This window comes from Pseudonaja textilis, chromosome 3 (genome assembly GCF_049901715.1).
Source record: "Pseudonaja textilis isolate UNSWEBS1 chromosome 3, rPseTex1.2, whole genome shotgun sequence".
In the NCBI taxonomy this organism is placed as follows: domain Eukaryota; kingdom Metazoa; phylum Chordata; class Lepidosauria; order Squamata; family Elapidae; genus Pseudonaja; species Pseudonaja textilis.
The window spans coordinates 186,807,255-186,829,828 of record NC_141992.1 but is presented as its reverse complement, the minus strand read 5'-3'; the positions used below and the strand labels follow the sequence as shown (position 1 = coordinate 186,829,828).

The 22,574-nt window shown below is 39.5% G+C and overlaps 1 protein-coding gene across 2 annotated transcripts; it reads left to right on the top strand.

Moving 5' to 3' along the window:
- The first annotated feature begins 648 nt into the window (after positions 1-648).
- TMEM65 (transmembrane protein 65) lies at positions 649-22,310 on the top strand. Of its 2 annotated transcripts, XM_087931686.1 has the most exons (8): positions 672-1,243; positions 11,269-11,349; positions 14,802-14,846; positions 15,476-15,543; positions 17,166-17,220; positions 19,020-19,062; positions 19,891-19,996; positions 20,736-22,310. In XM_087931686.1, exons 1-8 carry the CDS (start codon positions 919-921, stop codon positions 20,832-20,834), a joined length of 822 nt encoding a protein of 273 aa, XP_087787812.1. In that variant the 5' UTR covers positions 672-918; the 3' UTR covers positions 20,835-22,310. The 2 variants fall into 2 exon arrangements, with proteins under 2 accessions (XP_026559415.1, XP_087787812.1); XM_026703630.2 differs by lacking the exon at positions 11,269-11,349 and having other exon boundaries at positions 649-1,243.
- Positions 22,311-22,574: the final 264 nt, after the last annotated feature.

Below are 22,574 nucleotides of genomic sequence, written 5' to 3'. Positions count from 1 at the left end.
GCTCCTATCAACCTAGCAGTTTGAAAGCGTGCAAATGTGAGTAGATAAATAGGTACCACTTCGGTGGGAGGATAACAGGGCTCTGCGATGCTGGCCACATGCCCGAAATGACAGTGCTGGCTCCATGCCCTGCAAACAGAGCTGAGCACTGCCCCCTATAGTCATGTACATGTATACAGTACATACATGCCAGACTTTGCCTTTGTATTTTTAGCAGAACATCTGGGCCACTCCCAACAAAATAATATAGATGTTTCCATGAAGTCAGCAGGAGCGAAGGTGAGTTCACCACCACACCCAAGAGAGAGCATTCAAGAGACAGCGGGCACCGGCTATGGGAAGGTTGTCTGATTTGAGTTGCAAAGATCCGGATCGCCCCCAAATGGAGGCTTTGGGCTGCCACCCAACGGCTACCCGGATTTTTGCAGCCAACTACAATAATCAAAGGAAGCAAAAGGTGGGGGGGGCGGTGATCTGCAGGGAGGTGGGCGTGGCTGGAGTCTCATCCTTCCCCGCATCTAATTAGGAGTAGCGGGAAGAGGGTGGAGACGACAAGAGAAGGCTTCTCTCTCTCCCCATTGGTTGGAAGGCGGGGGGGGGCGGGGCCGCGGCCGTTGGCAAAGTGAAGCCAGTGCGCCTGCGTGATGCCGGCCGGCCACCTCCCTCCTTTCAGTCCCGCCTGACAGGCGAGGCGGGAGGAGTTGGTTGGTCTCCGTCGCCCCTGCGGTTGCTGTCTGAGGGGAGATGCGGCGGCTGGCCGGAGCCGTCCTCGGGCTCTGAGTCGCCGGGACCGCCAGGCAGGGCGCGGCCAAGAAAAGGCTCGGGACAGACTCATGAGCACCGCCTTCCCCGCGGCCGGGCGTTGCCGCCCTTCTCCTTCCCAGCGCCGGTAGCCGAGCCGGCGGGCGGGCGGGCGGCATGTCGTCGCCGACGTGGCTGAGCTGCCGGTTGGCGCTGCGCTTGGGCTCGTCTCGCCTCAGCGAGTGCCGCTGCCTCCTGCTCCTCCGCCGGCGCCTGAGCGCCCTCCGCCGCGCCCCCAGGCCCGTAGACGGACTGTGGCTGCCGCCCGCGGCCTCCTGCTTGGGTTCCCCGCGGCCGCTGGGCACGCACCCCAAGAAGGAGCCCATAGAGGCGCTCAACACGGCGCAGGGCGCCCGCGACTTCATCTACAGCCTCCACTCGACGGAGCGGAGCTGCTTGCTGAGGGAGTTGCACCGCTTCGAGTCCATCGCCATCGCACAAGGTGAGGAGGGCCACCCCCCCGTACCCCACAACCACCGCCACGGGAGGGAGGGGAGAAACCCAGGAATGACCCCCGTGCACGTGTGAACCGACCCCGGGCGCCGCGCTTTTGGCTGTGGCTCTGCTTGGCTGGTGGGGGGAGGAGTCATTGCGAACACGCATCTCTTGGAAAGGGGAGGGTGAAGCGCGCTTTGGGGGGCAGGCGGGCCGGAGTGCGAGGCTTGCTTTCTTGGGAAGTCGAGTAAAACACGTGTACGCGCGCAGTCGGTGCCAGAGATGGAGACGAGAGAGAGAGGGAGAGAGACTGAGACTGGCTTGGGAATGTATGCATCGGCTCTTGAGGGCTGCTTTGGCGATTCTCCCTAGGACAAATCCAAATTAACCAAACTGGGTCCGGGGCATGTGTGTGTTTGTGTGTATGACAACTTCCCACAGCCAATTTGCTGCTGGACAACTCGCTGCAGGACGAAAGTGACTAATATCAAAGAAATGCAGGGGTGGAACGAATCATATTGGGGAAAAAAAGGATGTAAAAGAAGGGACAGAATAGGTACAGGCTAATACTTGGAATAGACACTCCCTGCTGGAGCAGGGGGTTGGACTAGATGACCTCCAAGGTCCCTTCCAACTCTTGTTATTCCACGAATGAAATGCAAATCTTAACATTATTTACTTTAAACGAATAGAATTGTTAAATTGTCTCGCAGCGAGAGTTGGGCGTGGTAAGTTGTCCCATTCCGACTTCGGGAGCCTGTCATTCCGCTTATTAATTGCAGTTGAAACAAGCAAAGCTCCCAAATCCTGAGCAGGTGTGTGCATGCCTGCATTTTGCTGTAGGAAAATATTCTCCTCCCTGCGGATCCTCTGTGGTGGCAGCTGATGGCTGGGCACGTGCAGTTGTGAGGTTTTTTTTTTTTTTTTTGCTTGCTACTTGCTTTTCCAGCTGAATCCCGTGCCAGATGAGTGTTACCATGCTGGCTGCTTTGCCCTAAATGTTATCTGAATGGGCCTCTTCTCATATTTTCCTTTAGCTGTTTCAGAGTATGGTGCAAGAAGAGACTCTGTGTACAACTTTGATTGCCTCTTTGGGCAGGTCTCTTTTATTAAAAAGAACAAAAACAATGGTTTCTAGAGGAGCAGAGTGTTTTCAATACTGTAGAATGTCTACATCACTTGAGACAACTTGCGTCTCATCGCCTGAGACTTTCAAGAAAAGATTGGACTCCCATTTGTCAGAAATGGTGTAGGGTCTCCCGCTTGGGGGGGTTGGACTAGATGACCTACAAGGTCCCTTCCAACTCTGATTATCTGTAATCTGAATGTTGTTGTTTTTTAAATAGAGTGACAGAGTTGGAAGTGACCTTGGAGGTCTTCTAATCCAACCTCCCCCCAACAAGCAGAGAAAATCTTACATAGTTTCAGAAAAAAGGATTATCCAGTCTCTTCTTAAAAGCCCACAACTTCTGGAGGGAAGTTGTTCCACTGATTAATTGTTCTGTCAGGAAATTTCTCCTTAGTTCTGGGCTGGTTCTCTCCTTGATTAGTCTCCATCCATTTTTTTAAAAAAATTCTGGTGTTTCAGCACATGTGCATATCCCTCCCTCTGTTCTGGTTCTTAAGGTTCATTGGTGTGCCTGATAGCAGAGTGGATTTGATTTAAATCAAGTCTGTTTAAATCACTAGTAAAAAGGCTTGATTTAAATCAACTCGATATATATCATAATTTTTAAAGAGCAACAGTCATCTCTCTCCCACAGTGGCTCCTTCTTTGACCTTCTGTTGACTCACAGACAGTCCCAATATTTATTTATTTATTGAATTTATATTGCCGCCTGTTCGCCCATGGCAACTTGAGGTGGCTTACAGAATATAAAACCAGATTTAAAACAATAAAAACTAACAAAGAATCAAATAAATTAATAAAATACAATATAACAAAATCATCCCCCAATTCTTGCCCCAATGACAGCAGATCATACAAGCTATTTAATGGACTCCATGTGCTCTGGGTTCCCCAGGCCCACTAGCAAAACAAGGTAGTACCTTCTGGCAAATATTGCAGAATATATAGCCTCGTGCTACATAACTAAGCTCCATTTCATGCTGAATAAACATTATTAATGTATCTTAAATAGAAAACTATCTTTAGATAGATTTTTACTCCAAAAGCATTTTATTAAAATAAATTTGATAAAAATAAAAAATATGATTTTTTTTATTTTTAAATCAATTTTTATCCTCCCTGCCTGTTAGTGTCCAACTGCAGCTTGCATACAGGGACTAGAACAATGTTTCGATGAAGCCTCCATTGGTTTGTTGATGTTTTAAGCAGTGGAACTTAAACAGGTACCATCTAGAGCATTCACAGAGTTGGCTTAATTTCAGTCAGGAATCAAAGCCAAAGCAAACAAAGGGATATTTTTAAAAAAATGTGAGCTAGGACATTGAAGAATATTGTGTCAAGTGTTGGTAAAATATGCACAAAAATATAGGGGAAAGTAGTATTTTGACCCAAGATTTGTGTACCTTCGATTTCTTTGGCTTATTTTTTTTTCTGCACTCTGCATAATGTTGCCTACCCCAAAAGGAAATATAATGTGTATGTTCAAAACACCTGAGTGTTCATGTTCATTGTCAGTGTTGATTATGGTTCTCCTTCAAATGTAATCAATTGAGCTATTTACTATTTGTTTCTGAAAGTCTACGTAGACTACAAGTTTCTTCAATAACTTTTAGCCCCATAAACAAAACTGGAAAGGAGGCATTCTTCTGTAGAGTGGTACGAAATAACCATGTTGCATTGCATTGTGATGATACAGTCAGTTACTCCTAGCTTCTTTTTTTTTGGTGTGTGCTAATTAGCAGTTTGTAATTAGCAGCTAACAGATGCACATGTCTCAGTGGAACTTGAAGAGAACTGCCACGCTACACATTTATATGACATATATGATGTTCTGGAAGATTGTATATCCTTCAAGTAAAAATTACGTGATGTGGAGGTACTCCTTGATTTACAATCACAGTTGGGTCCAAAATTTCTATCGCTAAGCCAGGTAGTTTTTCAGAGAGTTGCACTGTATTTTATCACCTTTTTGCCATGGTTGATAAGCAACTCATTGCAGTTATTAAGTGAACCACATGGTCATTAAGCAAATCTAGCTTCTCCGATTATCTTTACTTGTCAGAAGCCAGCTGGGAAGGTTGCAAATGGCAATCACATGACTCTGTGATGCTGCAACCATCATAAATAAATGCTGTTTTATTTATTTATTTAGGAGGTTTATATGGCTGCCTATTCACACGTGGTGACCCAAGGCGGCTTACAAAAAATATAAGCACCCAAATTTTGATCGTGTGCTGTGGGATTGCTGTGATGGTTATATGTGTCGGGATCAGTCCTAAGTCAGTTTTTTCAATGCTGTTGTAACTTTGATCCCCAAATGAATGGTGGTAAGCCAAGGACTATCTGTAATTCCTTTAGTTTTGCTGAGAACAATTATCTCAGTAAAAGACTGCCATTGGATTGTGCCCTTTATAGCTAGTCCTCAACTTACATCCAGCCATGTCATTGCCCTTTGCAACCATTTGTTTGGCGACTGTTCAAAGTTACAGCAACTCTGAAAAAAGTGACTTACGACTGTTTTTCACATATACGACCATCGCAGCATCCCCATGGTCATGTGATTGAAATTTGGATCCTTCTTAACTTGGCATGTATTTATGACAGTTGCCATGTCCTGGGGTCATGTGATCACCTTTTGAAACCACCTGACAAGCAGAGTCAATGGGGAAGCCAGATTCACTGAACAACTGGGTCAAGAAAGGTTATAAAATGGGGCAAAACTCACTTAACAAATGTTTTGCTTAGCAACATAAATTTTGGGTTCAAATGTCATATGTCAAGGACTACCTGTATTTGTAAATGTCTTGACTATTAAAATGGATGAGAGCTTATGAATATAGAGCAACCACTTAAGTTTTAAAGGAATAGAATATAAATATCATACCTCATTGAAGATTGATCTTATATTGAGACTTTAATTGGGGCAATTTGGGGCAGCTTTATTTAAAGTTTATAGCAGAGATTGGCTTCACATATGTTACATCATAATGTAGTTTTTGTTTTGGCTTACAGTGTTGCCTGGATTGAAACATTATGTTATATAAATTCAGCCTCTATGAATAACATTTTACAAAGAAATAGAATATACATCTCTAACTGCTTACAAGCTATATTATTCACATCAGGAGAAACAAAAAGGGAAGAAAAGTGCAACTAGTATTAACAGATACTGGCTAAAAAGAAGAAATCTGACACAGATTTAATTAATTAAGATACATTAATTCATACCTCTAAGCTGTGTTAGTGTAACGTAGCAAAGATAGTCTAATAGCATCTTAAAATGAACAAATTTATTTTTGCAGAATATGACTAGATATTTCCAGCGTCAAAGTGCTTAAGTTGTGTTCATACTTTATGCTAAATCTTGCTTAATGTAGTTTGGTTCACTTTGAAATAGCCTGATATTGATATCAAATCATTGTGATTTATAGGTTTGGATTATAAATAAAATAGGGTCCTGCCTTAATCAACAAATGTCAATTAAAGCGAATACTGGCTGGCATGGCATGGTGTGTGAATTAATCTTAATGATGAGCAATTGCATTAAATTGCCAGTTACATATGTGAGTTGCATCATAGTACAAATAATGCCTACTCAGCTTTTTCCAAAACAAATGACAGCTAATTATGAGTTTCAGTCTGCATACGTGTGATTGTGCTGAAGTCTAAAGTAACTATGAGTCTATTATTTTCACATTGATTTTTCACTCTTTAGCAATTCTTCAGCTATGTCAACCTTTGAAATGGAAAATATCAAAACTGCTTGCTTTGCTTTTTTTATTTTCATCTGTTACAGACTATTAACTGCAAACTATTACGCCTAAGTTTTGTATTTTATGTATTTAGGATGTTGCTAGCATTTGACCTGGATCCATATAATGGTATCCTTGAAGGAACTGAATGCTTGGACTGATCCTAGCCTGGGGGATATGAGACTGGGGTATTATTATTAAGTCTAGAACAAATACTTTCCATCTCCTTTCATGTATGTTTATGTGTTTTATTTTCTTAATTACAGGCTATTTTAAGTAGAACGTTAAGTAATTTTCCTAGAGTTTAAAATCCTACCTGCCAGTTTTGCTAATATGCTGCAAGTCTGAAGCCTATTTAAATTGGTGTTTGTGGATTGTGGGACAATGGACACAAATATTGAAACTTGTATCAGATACCAGGCAACAAGTGCATAATTTCTGTGATGCACTACCATGTGCATGTTGCTATTTTTTAATGGGTTGTTGTGATTTATAATTGCTATTTCTTGTTCAGAGAGGGCTTTCATTTCAGCACTTCTGTTATATGTTTTCTCACACTTTCCTTAGTGAAAAAATATGCAACAAAGGTGCTAGAATAAGAAGACTCTTACTGCTAGCTCTCTTCTAGGGTATTCAGAAATCAGTTCTGCTGAAAAAATTGTGTCTGATTTTGCCTCAATCCTGTACCTTCCCTGTGGTGGAAAGTCCGCATTTATTATTTTTTTAATGGATATTTTTCATTTGTAGTGATTTAGAAATGTTGTTTTGGATTTTCAGCCTGTCAGAATTTGAAACTGAAGTAAGCCCTCAGTCTTATATATGGTATTAAAGAGGGTATTGCTTTTTTTCACAGAGGAATAAGAACAACAGAATTGTGAATTCACTTCACAGCATTGAGTTAAGTAAAAATAACGAAGGTGAAATTAAAAAAAACCCTTATAAGTGTATTCCTTCTTTGTTCTGGAATAGATAGGAGAGAGAGAGCTGGTGGGTTTGGTGAGTGTCAAAGCCACTGTCCTGGATGAAGCCCAAAGCATCCCAGGAGTACATGAGTAAGATGGCACCTACAGGTGAGCTGCTGAGAGAATGCCTGAGACAGCAGCAGACATGGGAGGAAGATCGCGCAGAGGAAGTGCCATGGCAAGACCAGAAAGCCTTTGCATCAACAGACAGCTGAGGTGGCAGATAGGAAATCCTACCAGGGGTTGGACTAAAAGACAGCACTGCTCACAGCAACACAAGACCAGTCTACCACAGTGGACAGGATCCGGTGTGCAGACTAGGCTAAGAGGCCACAAAGACAGTCTCAACACATATTGGCTGGGTGTAAAATGCAGACAAGCATAGCATACACTTGAATGGCACAATGAACACTCTGGCATTGTGTACAAAAACATTTGCACAATGTATGGTCTCCAAACATAGCAGCTTTAAGACTTTAAGCAAAGCTGGCTGAGGAATTCTGGGAGTTGAAGTCCGCAAGTCTTAAAGTTGCTAAGGTTGGAGACACCTCGTCTAGATCAATGCTGTCAAACTCCTGGGCCGCGAGCTGGGTGGGTCATGCGCTGCCCACGCCCATGCCTGGTTTACTGAAGGGGGAAAAAGTCTCGATATGTCACGTGACGCCGCTGTAACGATGTGAGTTTGACACCCCTGGTCTAAATCTTCCCAACTCCAGATGGGAGATTCAACAGAAGGTTGTGAAGATTTAAGAGAGTTAAGACTATGTGAGTCTTCTGGATCCAGACAGGCCAGGTACTGGCCAATGAACCAGACATCTGTAAGAATAGAAGGCAGCAGTTGTTGATGGATGTAGTAATGCCAAGAAACAGCAACACCGGGAAGGAGGAGTATGAAAAACCTGGAGAAATGCTAGGGCCTGAAAGAGGAATTAGAGAGGAAGTGGAAAAGTAAAGGTCAAAATTATCCCCATGGTGGTAGGACCATGCCACCTTGTGACTCCTAAGCTGGGAAAGTGGCTCCAGCAGAACACTGGAACAATATTGGAGCTCTCTGTCCAGCTGTTCCAATGTTGGGAATATATAAGGCATTGCACATAATCCGCATCTGGTAAAGGGCCTGAGATTGAGAAAGCCACAGACCATTCAAAGGGGTAAGATGATAATGAATAGCACATGACACACAAGTCTACTGGAAAGGATTTTTTTTTTAATTCCTTATTTTAGTTTCAGTCTGAATATAATTGAAACAAAAAACATGCTAACTCTTACTTTACTTTTATGATCAATCAAATATCATGCAGTTCTGATTTTGGATAGAATTTTGTATAGTAGCATTTGCTTTTATGCTTCCATTATTCCGAAATATCACTATAATCCAGTAATGTTCCTAGAAACAGAGTAGTAGTGGCTGAAAGATTTCTTTCTATAGCTAGATTTGATTCAGTGATCTGTGCTTTAATGTTGTACCACGATTATTCCTTTGGTACATTTACATGGAGGAATCAAAGTAGGTCACACATTTTTCAACCAGGACATGTAAAACAGTTTCCATAATTTTCTCTCATAATGCCCAAAGAAGAGCAGAAATTATTAAAATAGATGAAATGAAGACTTAAATTGGATTAACAAATAAATTGCTTATATAACATAAAGTATAAAAATAGGAACAGTTGAACAGCTTTCCTGAAAAAGATGTTATATGGGAAGACATGGTAGCAACTCAGAAATAAAAAATTTGATTGCAGATACAAGTGTCCCTTACTTTGGTTAAAAAAAACCTATTCAAAGCAGAATCAGACATAATTCTTTTTATGTTAATTGTTATAATAATGTGATATTAATCATGCTAGATTAACATGATTAAATGCTACACAAATCCACATGTGAATCATACCATAATATTACAAATATTACAAAAAAATTACAACGAATAATGTAGAAAACTACAGAGCTTTACTATTCCAACTTGCAAAAACTTACCTCAGAGGTGTCCAACTTTGGCAACTTTAAGACTTGTGGACTTCAATTCCCAGAATTCCCTGGGATGGTTGTCTGGGGAATTCTGCAAGTTGAAATCCACAGTCTTAAATCCAGTCTTAAACTGTGATTTATGTGATTATTTTTGCATTTAGGATACATGCATATCACAAATCTTGCAACTAATTATTGTCCAAAATCTTTCTGGAAACTTCCCATCACATCATAAGCATTATAGGGAGACAGGGGCTATTATTTTACTTAATATAAGACCAGAAATAGAAACCTTGAGTACAGCTTTGCACTAAGAGTTTATAAAATGCAGTGTGTATTTATATGGAATTCTATATTTAATTTTTATTTAATTTTATTGGTTTTCTATTAAATACATTTCTTAGTGCTTAATAAACATCATCATTGTCTGTTAATTTGCTTAACAATACAAATCACATTCTGAATCTCCACCCCTTTTTTTCCAACCATTGGTAAAATAAATTCCATGTTTGATAATGTTCTCCATCCTCTTTCTGTTTAATTTTCAATGTCAATCTATCCATTTCTGCACAATCTAGTATTTTCTTGACTATTTCTTCATCTCGCGGTATATCTTCATTTTTCCAGTACTTGCAAAAATAATCCTTGCTCTATTTACATGAAATTCTTACGAATTCATATTCCATCTGGAAATTGAAGTTCTATTCTCTAAAGACTGTGATGCGACAATATTTGAGGAGAGTTCTGTAGTTCGTAGTCTGGGCTTTTTAAGAACCAAATGTTTGAGAGTAAAATTGATGGTTGTTGCTGGCCTGCTGGCAGGGAGCTAAAGCACCTGTTTGCCTTGTGGACTTCTTGACAAATTACTGCTACAAGGTTTTTCCCAGGCGAAGAAGTCCTCCAGTCAGCCTAATTCAAGGGCTGGGGAAAAGAGGCATGTTTTTATAAGGCTCTTTTAAAATTGATAAGGTGGGGACAAAAGGTCTGCTACCTGAGTCCTGCTAGGGGACAATGTTGAATTGATGGAACAAAGAATGAGCCAACTGTCAGATTTATGAGATGGGCAAAAAAAAGAAAAAAGGAAACAGATAGTCTCCCAAATAACCTAAGTCATGTAGGGCTTTAAAGATGTCAGCCACTGGCTTAAATTGCACCTGGAAGTCAACCAATAACAGGGGCACGATGCAGGCTTCATTATTCCTTGTGTTGCTATATTCTGTATCTTCCAAATGCTTTTCAAGGGCACATTGCAAAGATGCGCCTGAAAGCGACCAAATAAATGATTGTAAGAAGTGCCTTCTGACTCAGAAAAGGGTGCAGCTAGTGCCAGATATTCCATGGGAAGGTTCTCCTGGCCACAGCTACCATCTGTTTTTCAAGCTGCAGCTGTGGAGCCCGTAGATTGCAAATAAGACCTAAACAAGGCAATCTAGCTCCATTCAGGAACAAAGTTGGAAGATTCCCAGCACCAAGCGGCCCAGACACCCACAGCTACTCAATTTTGCCTGGTTGAGTTGAGCTTGTTCTTTCATGTTCAAAGTTTCACAGGGTCTAAGCATTGGGACGTGATTGCAACAGCATGGCTGGTCCAGTCAAAGGACAAGATACATAAATGTGTATCAACAGTATATTGGTGCTAGTTAACCTTGAACCAGCAATGGACTTACCCAATGGCCTCATGTACATGTAGAATAGATGTGGTGAGAGCATGCAGCTCTAAGGTACCCTGGGAGTGTAGATTTTATTGGGTAGCAGTTTTTTTCCTACACTGTTGCTCAGTTGAATGGTGGACTGATTGTTGCACGAGTTGTTTATAACATTGCAAGAATGGCATTGGTAAGGAAAACCACAGGATATTGGGAATCCGTCTATGATGAGTTGGTGGGACTGAAAATGGTGTGTGAAAATGTCCCATCATCACCTGGTCAATACAACAAGATGGGTTGGAAGCATGAAAAAACAGACTGTACTGCCATGGATTGTGCTCTATTTTCGTAATGAAGTAATACTGCCTTACAATTCAAGTCAGAAAATCTTCACTATCAGTTAAGCTATTTCCTGTTGTAAATCACAAATATTTCAATTTTTTTTGCATGAGAATTCATATGTTTGTACAAGTGTTTTTTATGAAGTGCAGTGGACCAGATTAAATGAGAATTTAAAATGTTCAGCTGAAAGTAAAATAACGTGATGTTTCTTTTGTATGAAAACTTTTTAGCATCCAGATTTCCTAAACCGCTGGTACCATTTAAGATGTCAGTGAAACAGGTAGCATCAGCAGAAATACCTAGGGCTTTGGGTACAGTAAATTTTGCTATTTGTTGATAAATAAGGCATGATGTGAGAAAATGGTGCTGGTCACATAACCATACATGTTTCCCCATCAAATGATCTCGCATGTCCTGATATAAATGCTTTTGGTTATTTCTTCTGTATCAGCTTTTGATTTCTTTCAGAGTAACAGTAAGAAGATAAGGATTTTTTGCTTCTAAAATAACAGTTATCCCAATTAACTGCCAAACTGCTCTAAAAGAATCATTAGCCAAATTCTTAACCAGAATTTGCTTGCAGTTTAGTTTAGATCAAGTGAGAACAAGCAGTGTTTTTCTGCTGTTTGCTTGCTTGCAAGATTGTCTTTATTTTATTAATATTGTTACTCTAAAAGATATTTTTGAAGAGGCATTTGGCTTTGGAACACATCTAACGTTAAGCTACAGCGTTTATTTGCATGAGATTTAGAAACTCACCCCCCAGTCGCTTACTGTGCTCTTTTGCATTTGAAACAAATGGTTGTTTGCAATTGTAACTAATTAATTGCATATGTGATTCACTTCATATGAGAAAAGTTACTGCTGGCCTTCCAATTATTACTGTAATAATTAAAACAGCTGCTTTTTCTGCACTGGCTGAAATTTCATTCATTTCTGATGTATTTTTTTTTTTTATGAATGGAAAGTCTTACATCATTTATCCTTTTTTCCCCCCAGTCAAGGTATTCCTGCCCACCTGATAATTTTCTTACATTTTCCAGCATGTGTTCCAGACAAAGTATGATTCAAATGTGGGCGACTGGTTTACAACTTGATAACACAAGCATGTCCTTACTCATCCCCCTCCATTTAGGGATCCAACACAAATGCAAGTTATATAGTTCAGGGATGTCAAACTGGCGGCCCATGGGCCGGATGCATCACATGCAGTCCACGCCCTCAGCTCCACAAATGGGAAAACTGTCGCGAAATGTCACGTGATGGCAATGTGACGCAGCAAACTCGACACTCATGCTATACTTCTTAGGTTCTGGTGTGACACCAAAGTGTTGATGTGATTGTAGCACAGAACAGAAGAGAAAATAGAGGTAGTCTTTGACTTAACCATCATTCATTTAACAATGGTTCAAAATTGTGATGGTGCTGAAAACAAATGACTTATGACCAGTCCTCACACTTACGACCATTGCAGCATCCCTACTTTCAGGTGATCAGAATTTGGACACTTGGCAAATGGCATGTATTTACAATGGTTGCAGAGTCCTGGGATCATATAACTGCCATTTGCAACCTTTCTGGAGGGTTTATAGAGCCAGGGTGGTGCAGTGGTTAAAATGCAGCATTGCAGGCTAACTCTGCCCATTGCCAGAAGTTCAATTCTCACTGGCTCAAGACGGACTCAGTCTCCCATCCTTTCAAGATGAGTAAAATGAGGATCCAGATTGTTTGGAAGCAATGTGCTGACTCTGTTTAGAACCACTTAATAGAGTGCTATAAAAATATTGTGAAGCAGTGTATAAGTCTAAGTGGTATTGCAATTTCCAACAGGAAAAATCAATGGGAGAAGCCGGGTTCGCTTAACGACTGCAGCAAAAAAGGTCACAAAATCAAGCATGACTCACTTAAGGGCTGCATCATATAGCTATGAAAGTTCCGATTCCAATTGTGGTCATAAGTCTAGGACTATTTGTAAGAAAGGTTGAAAACATAGAAGATGATACATTTGTTTATACGTTTTGAATGTGGGTTAGTTTTAATATTTAATATTACATAGGAAAGTACATATCCGAGCTCCTGGGATTTTTTTATCCATGTTTGATAACTACTTTTTTGTGTTAATGAGGCCAAAGGCAGGAAGTTACTGATAAAAGTATGTTTTGATAAATATCTGCATATTCATGTAAAACCTGCAAATGAAACATTAAATTGAAGCCTTAGTTCTCATAATCTGTTTCTGAGAGAATATTCCACTTATTAAAATAAGGTTAAAATATTGATTTGATTCCTGTGCCTCTTATCCAGCAGCGCAAACATCTTTTATTGTACTGTGCCATTTTTAAAGGATTCTTGAATAAAATCTTTGTAAAAAGAGGAGAAAAAATGCCTTTTTGTAAGCATTTTAAGATTTTCACCATCAAGCAACTTTCTTAACAAACAGATTGCAGAAGGAATACATATTATATACTCTGAAATAGTATCAGATTTGAGGCACAGAAGCTAAATTCAGGGAAGACAAAATCCTTCATTCTGTCTATGTAGATTTCTTTATGTCAGGTCATCATTCTCTCAGAGGCTCTGAACTGGCATATACAGTATTTATTTTGCATTGTATTGTTTCTGTTTCCTCCTCTTACTCCAGGAGCTTTGCATGGAGAAACAGGTTAGATTGTGCTAAATAGTCACCAGTAAGAGCTAACTTCGATGCAATATATAATTGTGTGTGCCCATTACTCAAAACTGCAGTGGACTGTGGGTGTTGTTGAATGTGATTTGTGAATGCAGCCGCTGTGATTTGCAAACCAGGAGTCATAACTTAATATTACTCATGACACCTGACTTGTTTGAAACATGATTAAATGATATCCATTTGCTGTAATTCTTTGCCAACCATGATCAGTACTTTTGTTAAATCATAATCAACTACCCATAGGTTGCTTTTCACAAAAACGGATTCAGGGTGCAGGTCTGTATATTTTCAGTCAAGTGAATCCAAGCAGCTTAAATAGAAATATACTACCCATTGCAAACAGAAAATAAAATCTTATTTAATAACCCCAAACCTTAAACTTCATAAAATTACGATAAATTTTACCATACGGTTGCCAGATACCTCCTCATGACATCCTTAATTCTCTATGGCTGGTAAATATTAGTTACGCTGCCAATTTTTGGTGATCTACTCCTTAAGCAATTTTTTTCATTGTTAATTAAAATAATTTTTATTTTCTGAATAATCCTTGAAGTCAGTGGAAATTGATAAAGATTTCTGACATGGAACTATTTGACAGCCATAAACAAACATTACAAAATTATTCTGGGCAGTTTAATATTTTTTATAGTGCTAATTCAGATGTAAAAGTAGTTCTGCCTTTCCTGGCTAAGGATGGGTTTTATCTAGATAATGAAAATATAAATGATTCCCCCCCCCCAAATATATATATATACACACACACGATTTTTTTTGTTCAAATGGGGAAGGTGCTTTTCAAAGCATCTTACCTGTTCCTTGAATACAAAAAGCCATTTTAAATTGTGGGACAAAGTGACAACAAAGTTATAGTGATAACAAAGTTCAGTAAAAATGTGTCACATTTGGTAACAGAAGAGGGTTTTTTAAAAAAAAAATCCAATGAAGTTTGTGGAGAATCTACCTTACCTATATTTTTTCATCAGAATTATTATTTTATGTGTTCACATTTAAACACTGCTGTGTACTTGCCAAATACTTCTATGCTTATAAATTCCTTTTTTTTAAATTTAGAGAAGCTGGAAGTTGCACCACCATCCACTGGACAACTGAAACATGGTAAATGCTAGTGTCTGTTTTGTGTTATTTGTTTGTTTGTTTGTCAGATATTTCCGTGGGTTAAGGGATTGAAAGCCTCCAAGAACTGCAGTGTGGCCACTCTTAGAATTTGGCTATTACTTTTCACTTTTTTGTGGGGGGGGACAGTATTAGCCATGCCAGTTCAGGGTCTATAGCAGAGGTCTCTTCTCTGATGAGGATCTCTTTGAATTCTTCCTCATCTATCTCTCTTACAGATTGGCTAAAATCACTTTTTTAGCTGTGTCCAGAGCAATTCCATCAGTGATTGTTACTATTTCCTCGATGTATGTGCTGCTTTTTCCACTGCATCACCCTACTGCAGATGGAATTATCTAGAAAGTATTCAGAATGGATCTGGCTTTTCAGAGATAGTCATTTTGGGGTTGGCGATCGCTGCGTGCAGATTGCTGGAGGTTAGTTGTATTCAAGAGACTAGGAAAAGCCCCTCCTGGTTTGGGTTATTTATAGAAACAGTGTTGTGCCTGGGATTTTAACCACATTTCGACCCTTATTTGGATAAATAACAAACATTGTCATATTATTTAATATAATTTTGCAAACGGCAATTTAAAGTACTTCAAGCATTATACATCTCTCTTTTGTTCTAGTGTTCTTCCACAATGCAATACCTTTTGTAGGCTTTGGATTTTTTGATAATGCCATTATGATTGCTGCGGTAAGTCATCTTGATACCAATCTTTATGTATACTGAAATATTTGTAGTATTGCAGCAATGAAGCATTGCTAGTTTCAGTTCTGCTTTAACACACCGTTATACCAATGCAGTAACATGCATATTGCTTTGGGGTCTTCTAGAGCAGGGGTGTCAAACTGGATTTCATTGAGGGCCGCATCAGGGTTGTGTTTGACCTCGAGGGGGGGAGGTGTGTTCAGGGTGGATGTGGCCAGCTTGATGTCACCTGTGGTGACTAGGTACTAAGACAGGACTTCTGTCAGACCCTCCCTCACTCTCATAATCTTCCTTCCTTCCTTCTTCCTACTCCTCTTTCCTTATTTTTCCTTCCTTGCTGTCTTTCCTCTTTCCCTTTCTCGTTTCCTGTCCCTTCTTGCATGAATTACAAAAGGGGAAATGTTTCTCCATTTGGTTTGTTTTTAGTTTGTTTTGCTAGCCCTCTGCCGGCAAAAAATGAGCCAGGGAGGGCTGCACATGCCCCCCCCGGGCCCCATTTTCAGCTGCGACCGCCTCCTTCAACCTTCTGCCAGTGGAAACAGAGCTTGTGGGGGGAGCGACCCTCCCAAGTTCCGTTTTCACTGGCAGAGGCTCCACGGGCCAGTTCTAAGCATTTAAGCATCCCATGGGCCTTGAGTTTTACACGCCTGTTCTAGAGCACGGGTCGCCAACCTTTTGGACCTCGTGGAGCACCAAATTCATAATTTTAGATCCCAGGCACCATTAACTGGTTCTGTGGGTGTGACCTAATTTGTGGGTGTGGCTTGGTCATGTGACTGGCTGGGCATGGCTTGTATGTAAATATAAATATATAAATATTGAACTTTTTTATAAAAAAAAAGAGCAACTTTTACCCAAAATCAGGCAAAGCAGGCAGGCAGATTGAGTTGCTCACAGAATCACAGATTCATTCAGAAATCTATCTATCTGCCATTGGCTAGCTCAGTTTGTCACATAAAATTTGCTTGCAAGCAAACTCACAAAATTAACTCACAACACGTATGTAAATATTGAATTTTTTTATAAAAAAGAAACTTTTTATCCAAAATCAGGCAAAGCAGGCAGATTGAGTTGCTCACAGAATCATTCAGTGATCTATCTATCTGCCATCGGCTAGCTCAGTCTCTCAAATTTGCTTGCCGCGAGTCTGCACTGAATTTGCTTGCAAGCAAACCTTCAGTCCTAAGGGAGGTTTGGCTGTGCTTAGCTAGAAAGCAAGAAATCCAACCATTTCCTGCTTCCTAGCTAATCTAAATCTCCCGGCACAGCAGAACAGATGATGGTCGGAAAAAGGAAAAATACCAACTTAGCAGACAAGTTTGCTGGGTAAGGAGTGAGTGGGCGGGGAGGGTTCCTGCAGGCCATGTGGGCGGAGCAGCCTTGTGTTTCTGTGCAGCCTGGATTAATTGCTTTGGGGGGTGGGGTGCGCTGGGGGTGAGATTTCTCTGCGGCCCACCAAAATTTTCTCACGGCCCACCGGTTGGCAACCGCTGTTCTAAAGGAACTGGTGAGCAGGTGTGCCCCACTCCCCCTTTTTACACTCGCATTCTTGAAGCTTTGTCTACATATAATGCGTGGGTGATAATGAAATTCTCTGTTATTTTTAGGGCACACAGATAGAGTTATCAATAGGGATTGTGCTTGGAATTTCTACCATGGCAGGCAAGTAATCAAGGTCATTGCTGTTTATGTGGATTTTTATAGCTGTTTGTTTATCATTGAAGTATCTGTGCACAGTGAAATTCACAGAACCCTTTGCTGCTGTTTGAGGAAAGCGTGTGCTTAACATCAGTGGAAACTTTTATCACGAGATAAAATTAGGAACACTTACATCTTTGTCTGAAGTTTCCTGATATTTTTCTTCTACTTCTTCCTACACAATTTTGGGGAAATTGTATCCGTAAATAAGATGGCATTTCTATTCTTTTTTAAAAATAGCTTTATCTGACAGCCATTTCCCTATATGGATACAAAAATATGGGGTAGTTTATTTTGTAGAAGTAATTGAAAGAGTATGGATTCTTTTTTTTTGCAAAGGGGAAACAATTATGACATACTGTCTGAACAATAATTGGATGATTTATTATTGTCTTTGGAGGAAACAGTGGTTTGGTTTAGTAGCTAAGGCACCTATCTAGAAACCAGGAGACTGTGAATTCTAGTTTTGTCTTAGGCATGAAAAATAGCTGGGAGATTTTGAGCCAACCTACAATATCAGCCTCAGGTGACAAGTCAGTTGATCAATTCTCATTGCAACCAATGGATCAACTGTCAGTTCATTAGAAAAGAAGCAGATCTTGCACTTTTGGGGGGAGGAGAGGAAAAAGTGAGGAAAAGAAAAATACGTATTATTGAAGGAAAGGAGCTTCTATTGACCTGTCCTTCTGTTTGGACTCAGCTTTTTGATTGCTTTTCTTAAAACAGATTAAAGGATGAGTCACTTGGCATTAAGACCATTTTGTGATGTTGGATTTTGGTTAAGTCTGCTGTTACGGTTTAACAGTCTGTGGTTTAGCGTGATACAATATATACACCCAGATTCTCCATATGAAGAACTGGCCTCTTCGTTTTGCTTCCAGCTTTTGAAGAAATTTGGTTTAGTCTTTACGTATTATTTAATAGTTTGACTTTAGAAAGCTTGGTATAATTTTGAGAAATAGAATAAGCTTTCTTCAAATAAAATAAACACTACTGTACTTAGTTTTAAACTGAGTTTTGAGTGTTGGTTTATTGTACATCAAAGTTTGCCATGATCTTGCTCTAGAGAATATAAACAGTATATTATTGGAGCAGATAAAAGATCTGTCATATCAGCATTCCCTTTCTATAGAGGCCAATGGGATACCTGCAGAAAATAACGTGTAGCTTTCATGATGCTTGATTTCTAGTTGGAGCTAATCATCTACACATACTTATACTAAAGAGTGGAGAACGGAGGTATAATCATTGTGAGACATATAAAGTATTTTACAATTGTTATTGTTATATTAATTTCCTTGGTTCAATTTGTTCCTGGGCACAAATCAAAGTCCCTTTTTTATTTAAAACCTCTTCTTAGGCCCATTTAAAAGAATTTTCCCCCCTCAAGTTCCTCTTTTGAGGACTGTGTTTCTGATTCTCTGAGTACCTCCCCAAAATCTGAGAGAGCTACTTAACTTTTAATAGCAATAACCCAGAAATGCTTACTGTCCTAGGGATCAACCATGGCCAATTACTGAACAATTTTGTAAATTACCCTGCTAAATTTGTGGTGTTCTTCATACTTTAAAAAAAAATCATGATGGCTGATTGATGTTATATTTTTATACTATGTTGAAAAGCAGCTTTTATGAGGTATATAAATATATCCAATAATAGTCTTCAGAAGAATTTTAGTTTTAAGCGATAATATGGTTATAAAACATTTTTGGGTATTTCTGCAATGTTACTAATTTATATAATATAATTTTCAATCTATCTAGCTGCTGCCTTGGGAAATCTTGTCTCAGACTTAGCTGGATTGGGGTAAGTTTAATTATATATTTTTTCATGAACTTGCAGTATTTTTCTATAACACCACCATTTGAAGCTCAAAATGCCTTAGCTCAGAATGGTAGCTGGAAAAGCACCATAACAATTTGAGTAATTAACAATCTGATTTGACCATGGAAATGTTTTGTTTTTGTTTTTTAAATTTTGATATATTTATTGGGATTTGAGGATAGGCTGGTATAGAGTAATGAAGCTTGAAACTACAATTCAAGTTAGGGTGTTGGGGCAAAAGATGTAATTTCATAGATTAGTACCTGCCTTAACTTAAGTTCATATTTCCTCATTCTGTTTTGAATTCTAACCCAGTTCACAAATCAAGTAAGAATCGGTATTTACGTTAAGAAGAATGGGAACTTCAGGAGTTGACATTGTAGTATGACCCAAAGAATAATCTAGCAGGGAACTGTATTTTTATTAAATTTATATTCTGCTTTTCCAGGGAAAATTGGGCATTTAAGGAGGTTTAATAAATTTAGCATGATACAAGAATGCAATGATTTGAACCAAAAATATTTCACATTATTTTTTTAAAAGGCAAGAATGATAAAAATACCAAAGGGGAAAGGAGCGGGCTTATATTTTTGCTATACCTAAATTAGAACGTTTATGCAATTATGAATCATGCAAAATATTACATTTAAGATTTAAAATGGTCCCTTTTCTATTGTATTTATTGGTGCTGGGTTGTCAGTGCAGAATATTATACAACATGACTCTTTAACTGCTCACTATTTTTTTAAGCAAAATTGGTATGTTTCAGAGATTCCTGTGCTCAATGTATTTGTATTTTTTTCTCCCAAGTCTTGCAGGCTATGTTGAAGCTGTGGCCTCCAGATTAGGCCTTTCAATTCCTGATCTCACCCCCAAACAAGCTGATATGTGGCAAACACGTCTTAGTGCACACTTGGTGAGTATGTGTATTGATGGGTGGCAGCACAAGGGAAACCAAGACAGAGAAAAACAGCAACTTTCAATAGTGCCTAAGCACGAGACTTTGGATACGAACTACATATGCATTATTATCTCTTATTCCTGTGGGGGTAAAAATAGAAACGGAATCTTTTAGGGTAGATTATTATGCACCATAATCTGAACACCACTGATTCTAACAAGAGGATTTCTGATCTACTCAATTGCACGTTGTTTCCTGTGCAAAGTGATAAGCTCTTAACCTGAAAACTTCAGCCTGAACCACAGGTGGTCCTCGACTTACAACAGTTAATTTAGTGACCATTCAAAATTACAACAGCACTGACAAGTGTGGCTTTATGACCGCTTTTCAAAGTCGCAACCTTTGCAGCCTCCCTATTATCATGTGATCAAAGTTCAGGCGCGTGTGACCCCCTTTTGTGACCTTCCGACGAGCAAAATCAATGGGGAGCCCATGTTCACTTAACAAACAGGTTACTAACTTACCAGCTGCTGTGATTCACGTAACAACTATGGCAAGAAAGGGAGTAAAATGGGGCAAAATTCACTTAACAAATGTCTCACTTAACAACAGAAATTTTGGGCTCAATTGTAGTCGTAAGTCGAGGACCACCTGTACATAACTTGATGTTAATTGGATGTTCAGTATTGGATTTGATCCTAAATCAACATCCCATTCTCTTTGTTTTTTCCCCTCTTTTTTTTTTTCTTTTTAGGGTAAAGCTATTGGAGTGACCATTGGCTGCCTTTTAGGAATGTTTCCCTTGTTCTTCCTTGGAGAGGAAGAAGACAAAAAACTGGATGGAAAAAAATAACCTTTTTACAATGTTTATCTATACATATATAAACTAATGTACCTCAGATATACAACTATGCTGTCGAAGTATATAGGAATTTAGAGACAATAAGAAGCAGCATGCTATTTTACAGAAGCACTTAACTTATTGTGGCTGTGTCTTAGTAACATCTTTTTTATAAGGGGTTTTTCCTTTTTTTAAATGTAAATTGTTGACATGCGATCTCACCTTAACACTAATGGTTGACCTTTACTGTATCTCCCTCTTTGTTGGTTTCCTTCACCTGGATTGTTCCTTTAATTACCTGTCTGATGTGGTGTACAGCGTTGGGATTTGCATTTTTCTTAGCCTTCGGAAACGCATGGCACAAATCGCCTCTGGATACCCACAAAATCTTCCACTCCAGACTTTAATGTAGTTAGGTGACAGCTGCCCTAGGAAATACCATGCTGTAGCTTTCTTGCTTTTATTTGTCTTTGGGCCATAATTCGTACCCAGGTGACTGGAGCAAAGCCAGTTAGAACAAATGTGGACTGTGAAAGGAATGATGGAGAGAGATTTTGGTGAGGCCAATGTACAGATCCCATTTTATGGTCAGAGGTTCCCCCCCCCACTCTAGACAGTGTGTGTCACTAAATTACCCAGGTGGCAGCTTAGATCAAAGTGAACCCTACAAGTTGATATCACCAATAGTAGATAGCATGCAATGCAGCAAATCTGGAAAGTGTCCAAAGCACCTTGCTTCATCAGCAAGTATTGGCCATCTTCATTCTCAGATTTCCAGTACCAAATATTCTCACCGAATTGTTTGTGTGCATGTTTGTTTTGCCATAGTATATCTGAAAATTGGGCTTTATTCCTCATTCGACCCGTGAACTTCCAACCTCGTTTGTCTTTCTAAACAAGAAACAAGCATAATATTAATCAGGCCAAACTCCATTCCTGATCAGAAGGCATTAGGAAATGGGGTAAAGTTTCTGTTGGATGCGGAAGAGAATTGGGCCAGTATGATGCCGAACAGAAGAGTGGCGTGAAGGGAAGTAGTTGACACAGATGAGAGCGAAGGAGAGTTTAGAAGAAAAACAAAGCAAAATATTAAGCCTCGACTTACATGGCTGTCTCCCCACAGATCCGCTGATTTTAGTGTAAAACAAATTCCTGCCACTGTTGCATGTATTTGCGCTTTAGCAATTCAGGAGTAATGATATTTGTATCCTTGTCTGTGAATGTCCGTGGGGGAGAATGGTAATCAGGTGCTTTAAAATTGACCCTGCCTGGACGAGTGATTAGTCTGTGCAGAGTTTAATTTACAGAAATAAACTTGTTTACTTTTCATTTAATAGGGTTTCTTTTCATTTTGCCTTGTGCTTGCAGTTTCAATGTGCAGTATTCAAACGAACTGAAACTTCCTAAAGAGCATTATGTTTTCTTGATTATGTGGTGGGTATATTCTAAGCATTTTGTTTTCATTAAATAAAGAGGACCATTTGTTCATCTGATGTTTCCAGTGAAATATATATACTGAAAGACCTAAATAGCCTGTTTGATCACAAAAATTCAGGTGCCTTGTGTTCTGCTATCTAGAAATTTTGCAAATGCAGTTCCCAGCTGCCAATATCAAGAATTGCACTGCTAAAATGACTGACAAATTACTACATCGGAGGAACACTGCAATTCATTGCTGATAGAGGAAGGAACCAAGCCCGAAAAAGGAAAACAAGTTGGGGAAGATTATTTGGGTTGGCTTTAAACATACAC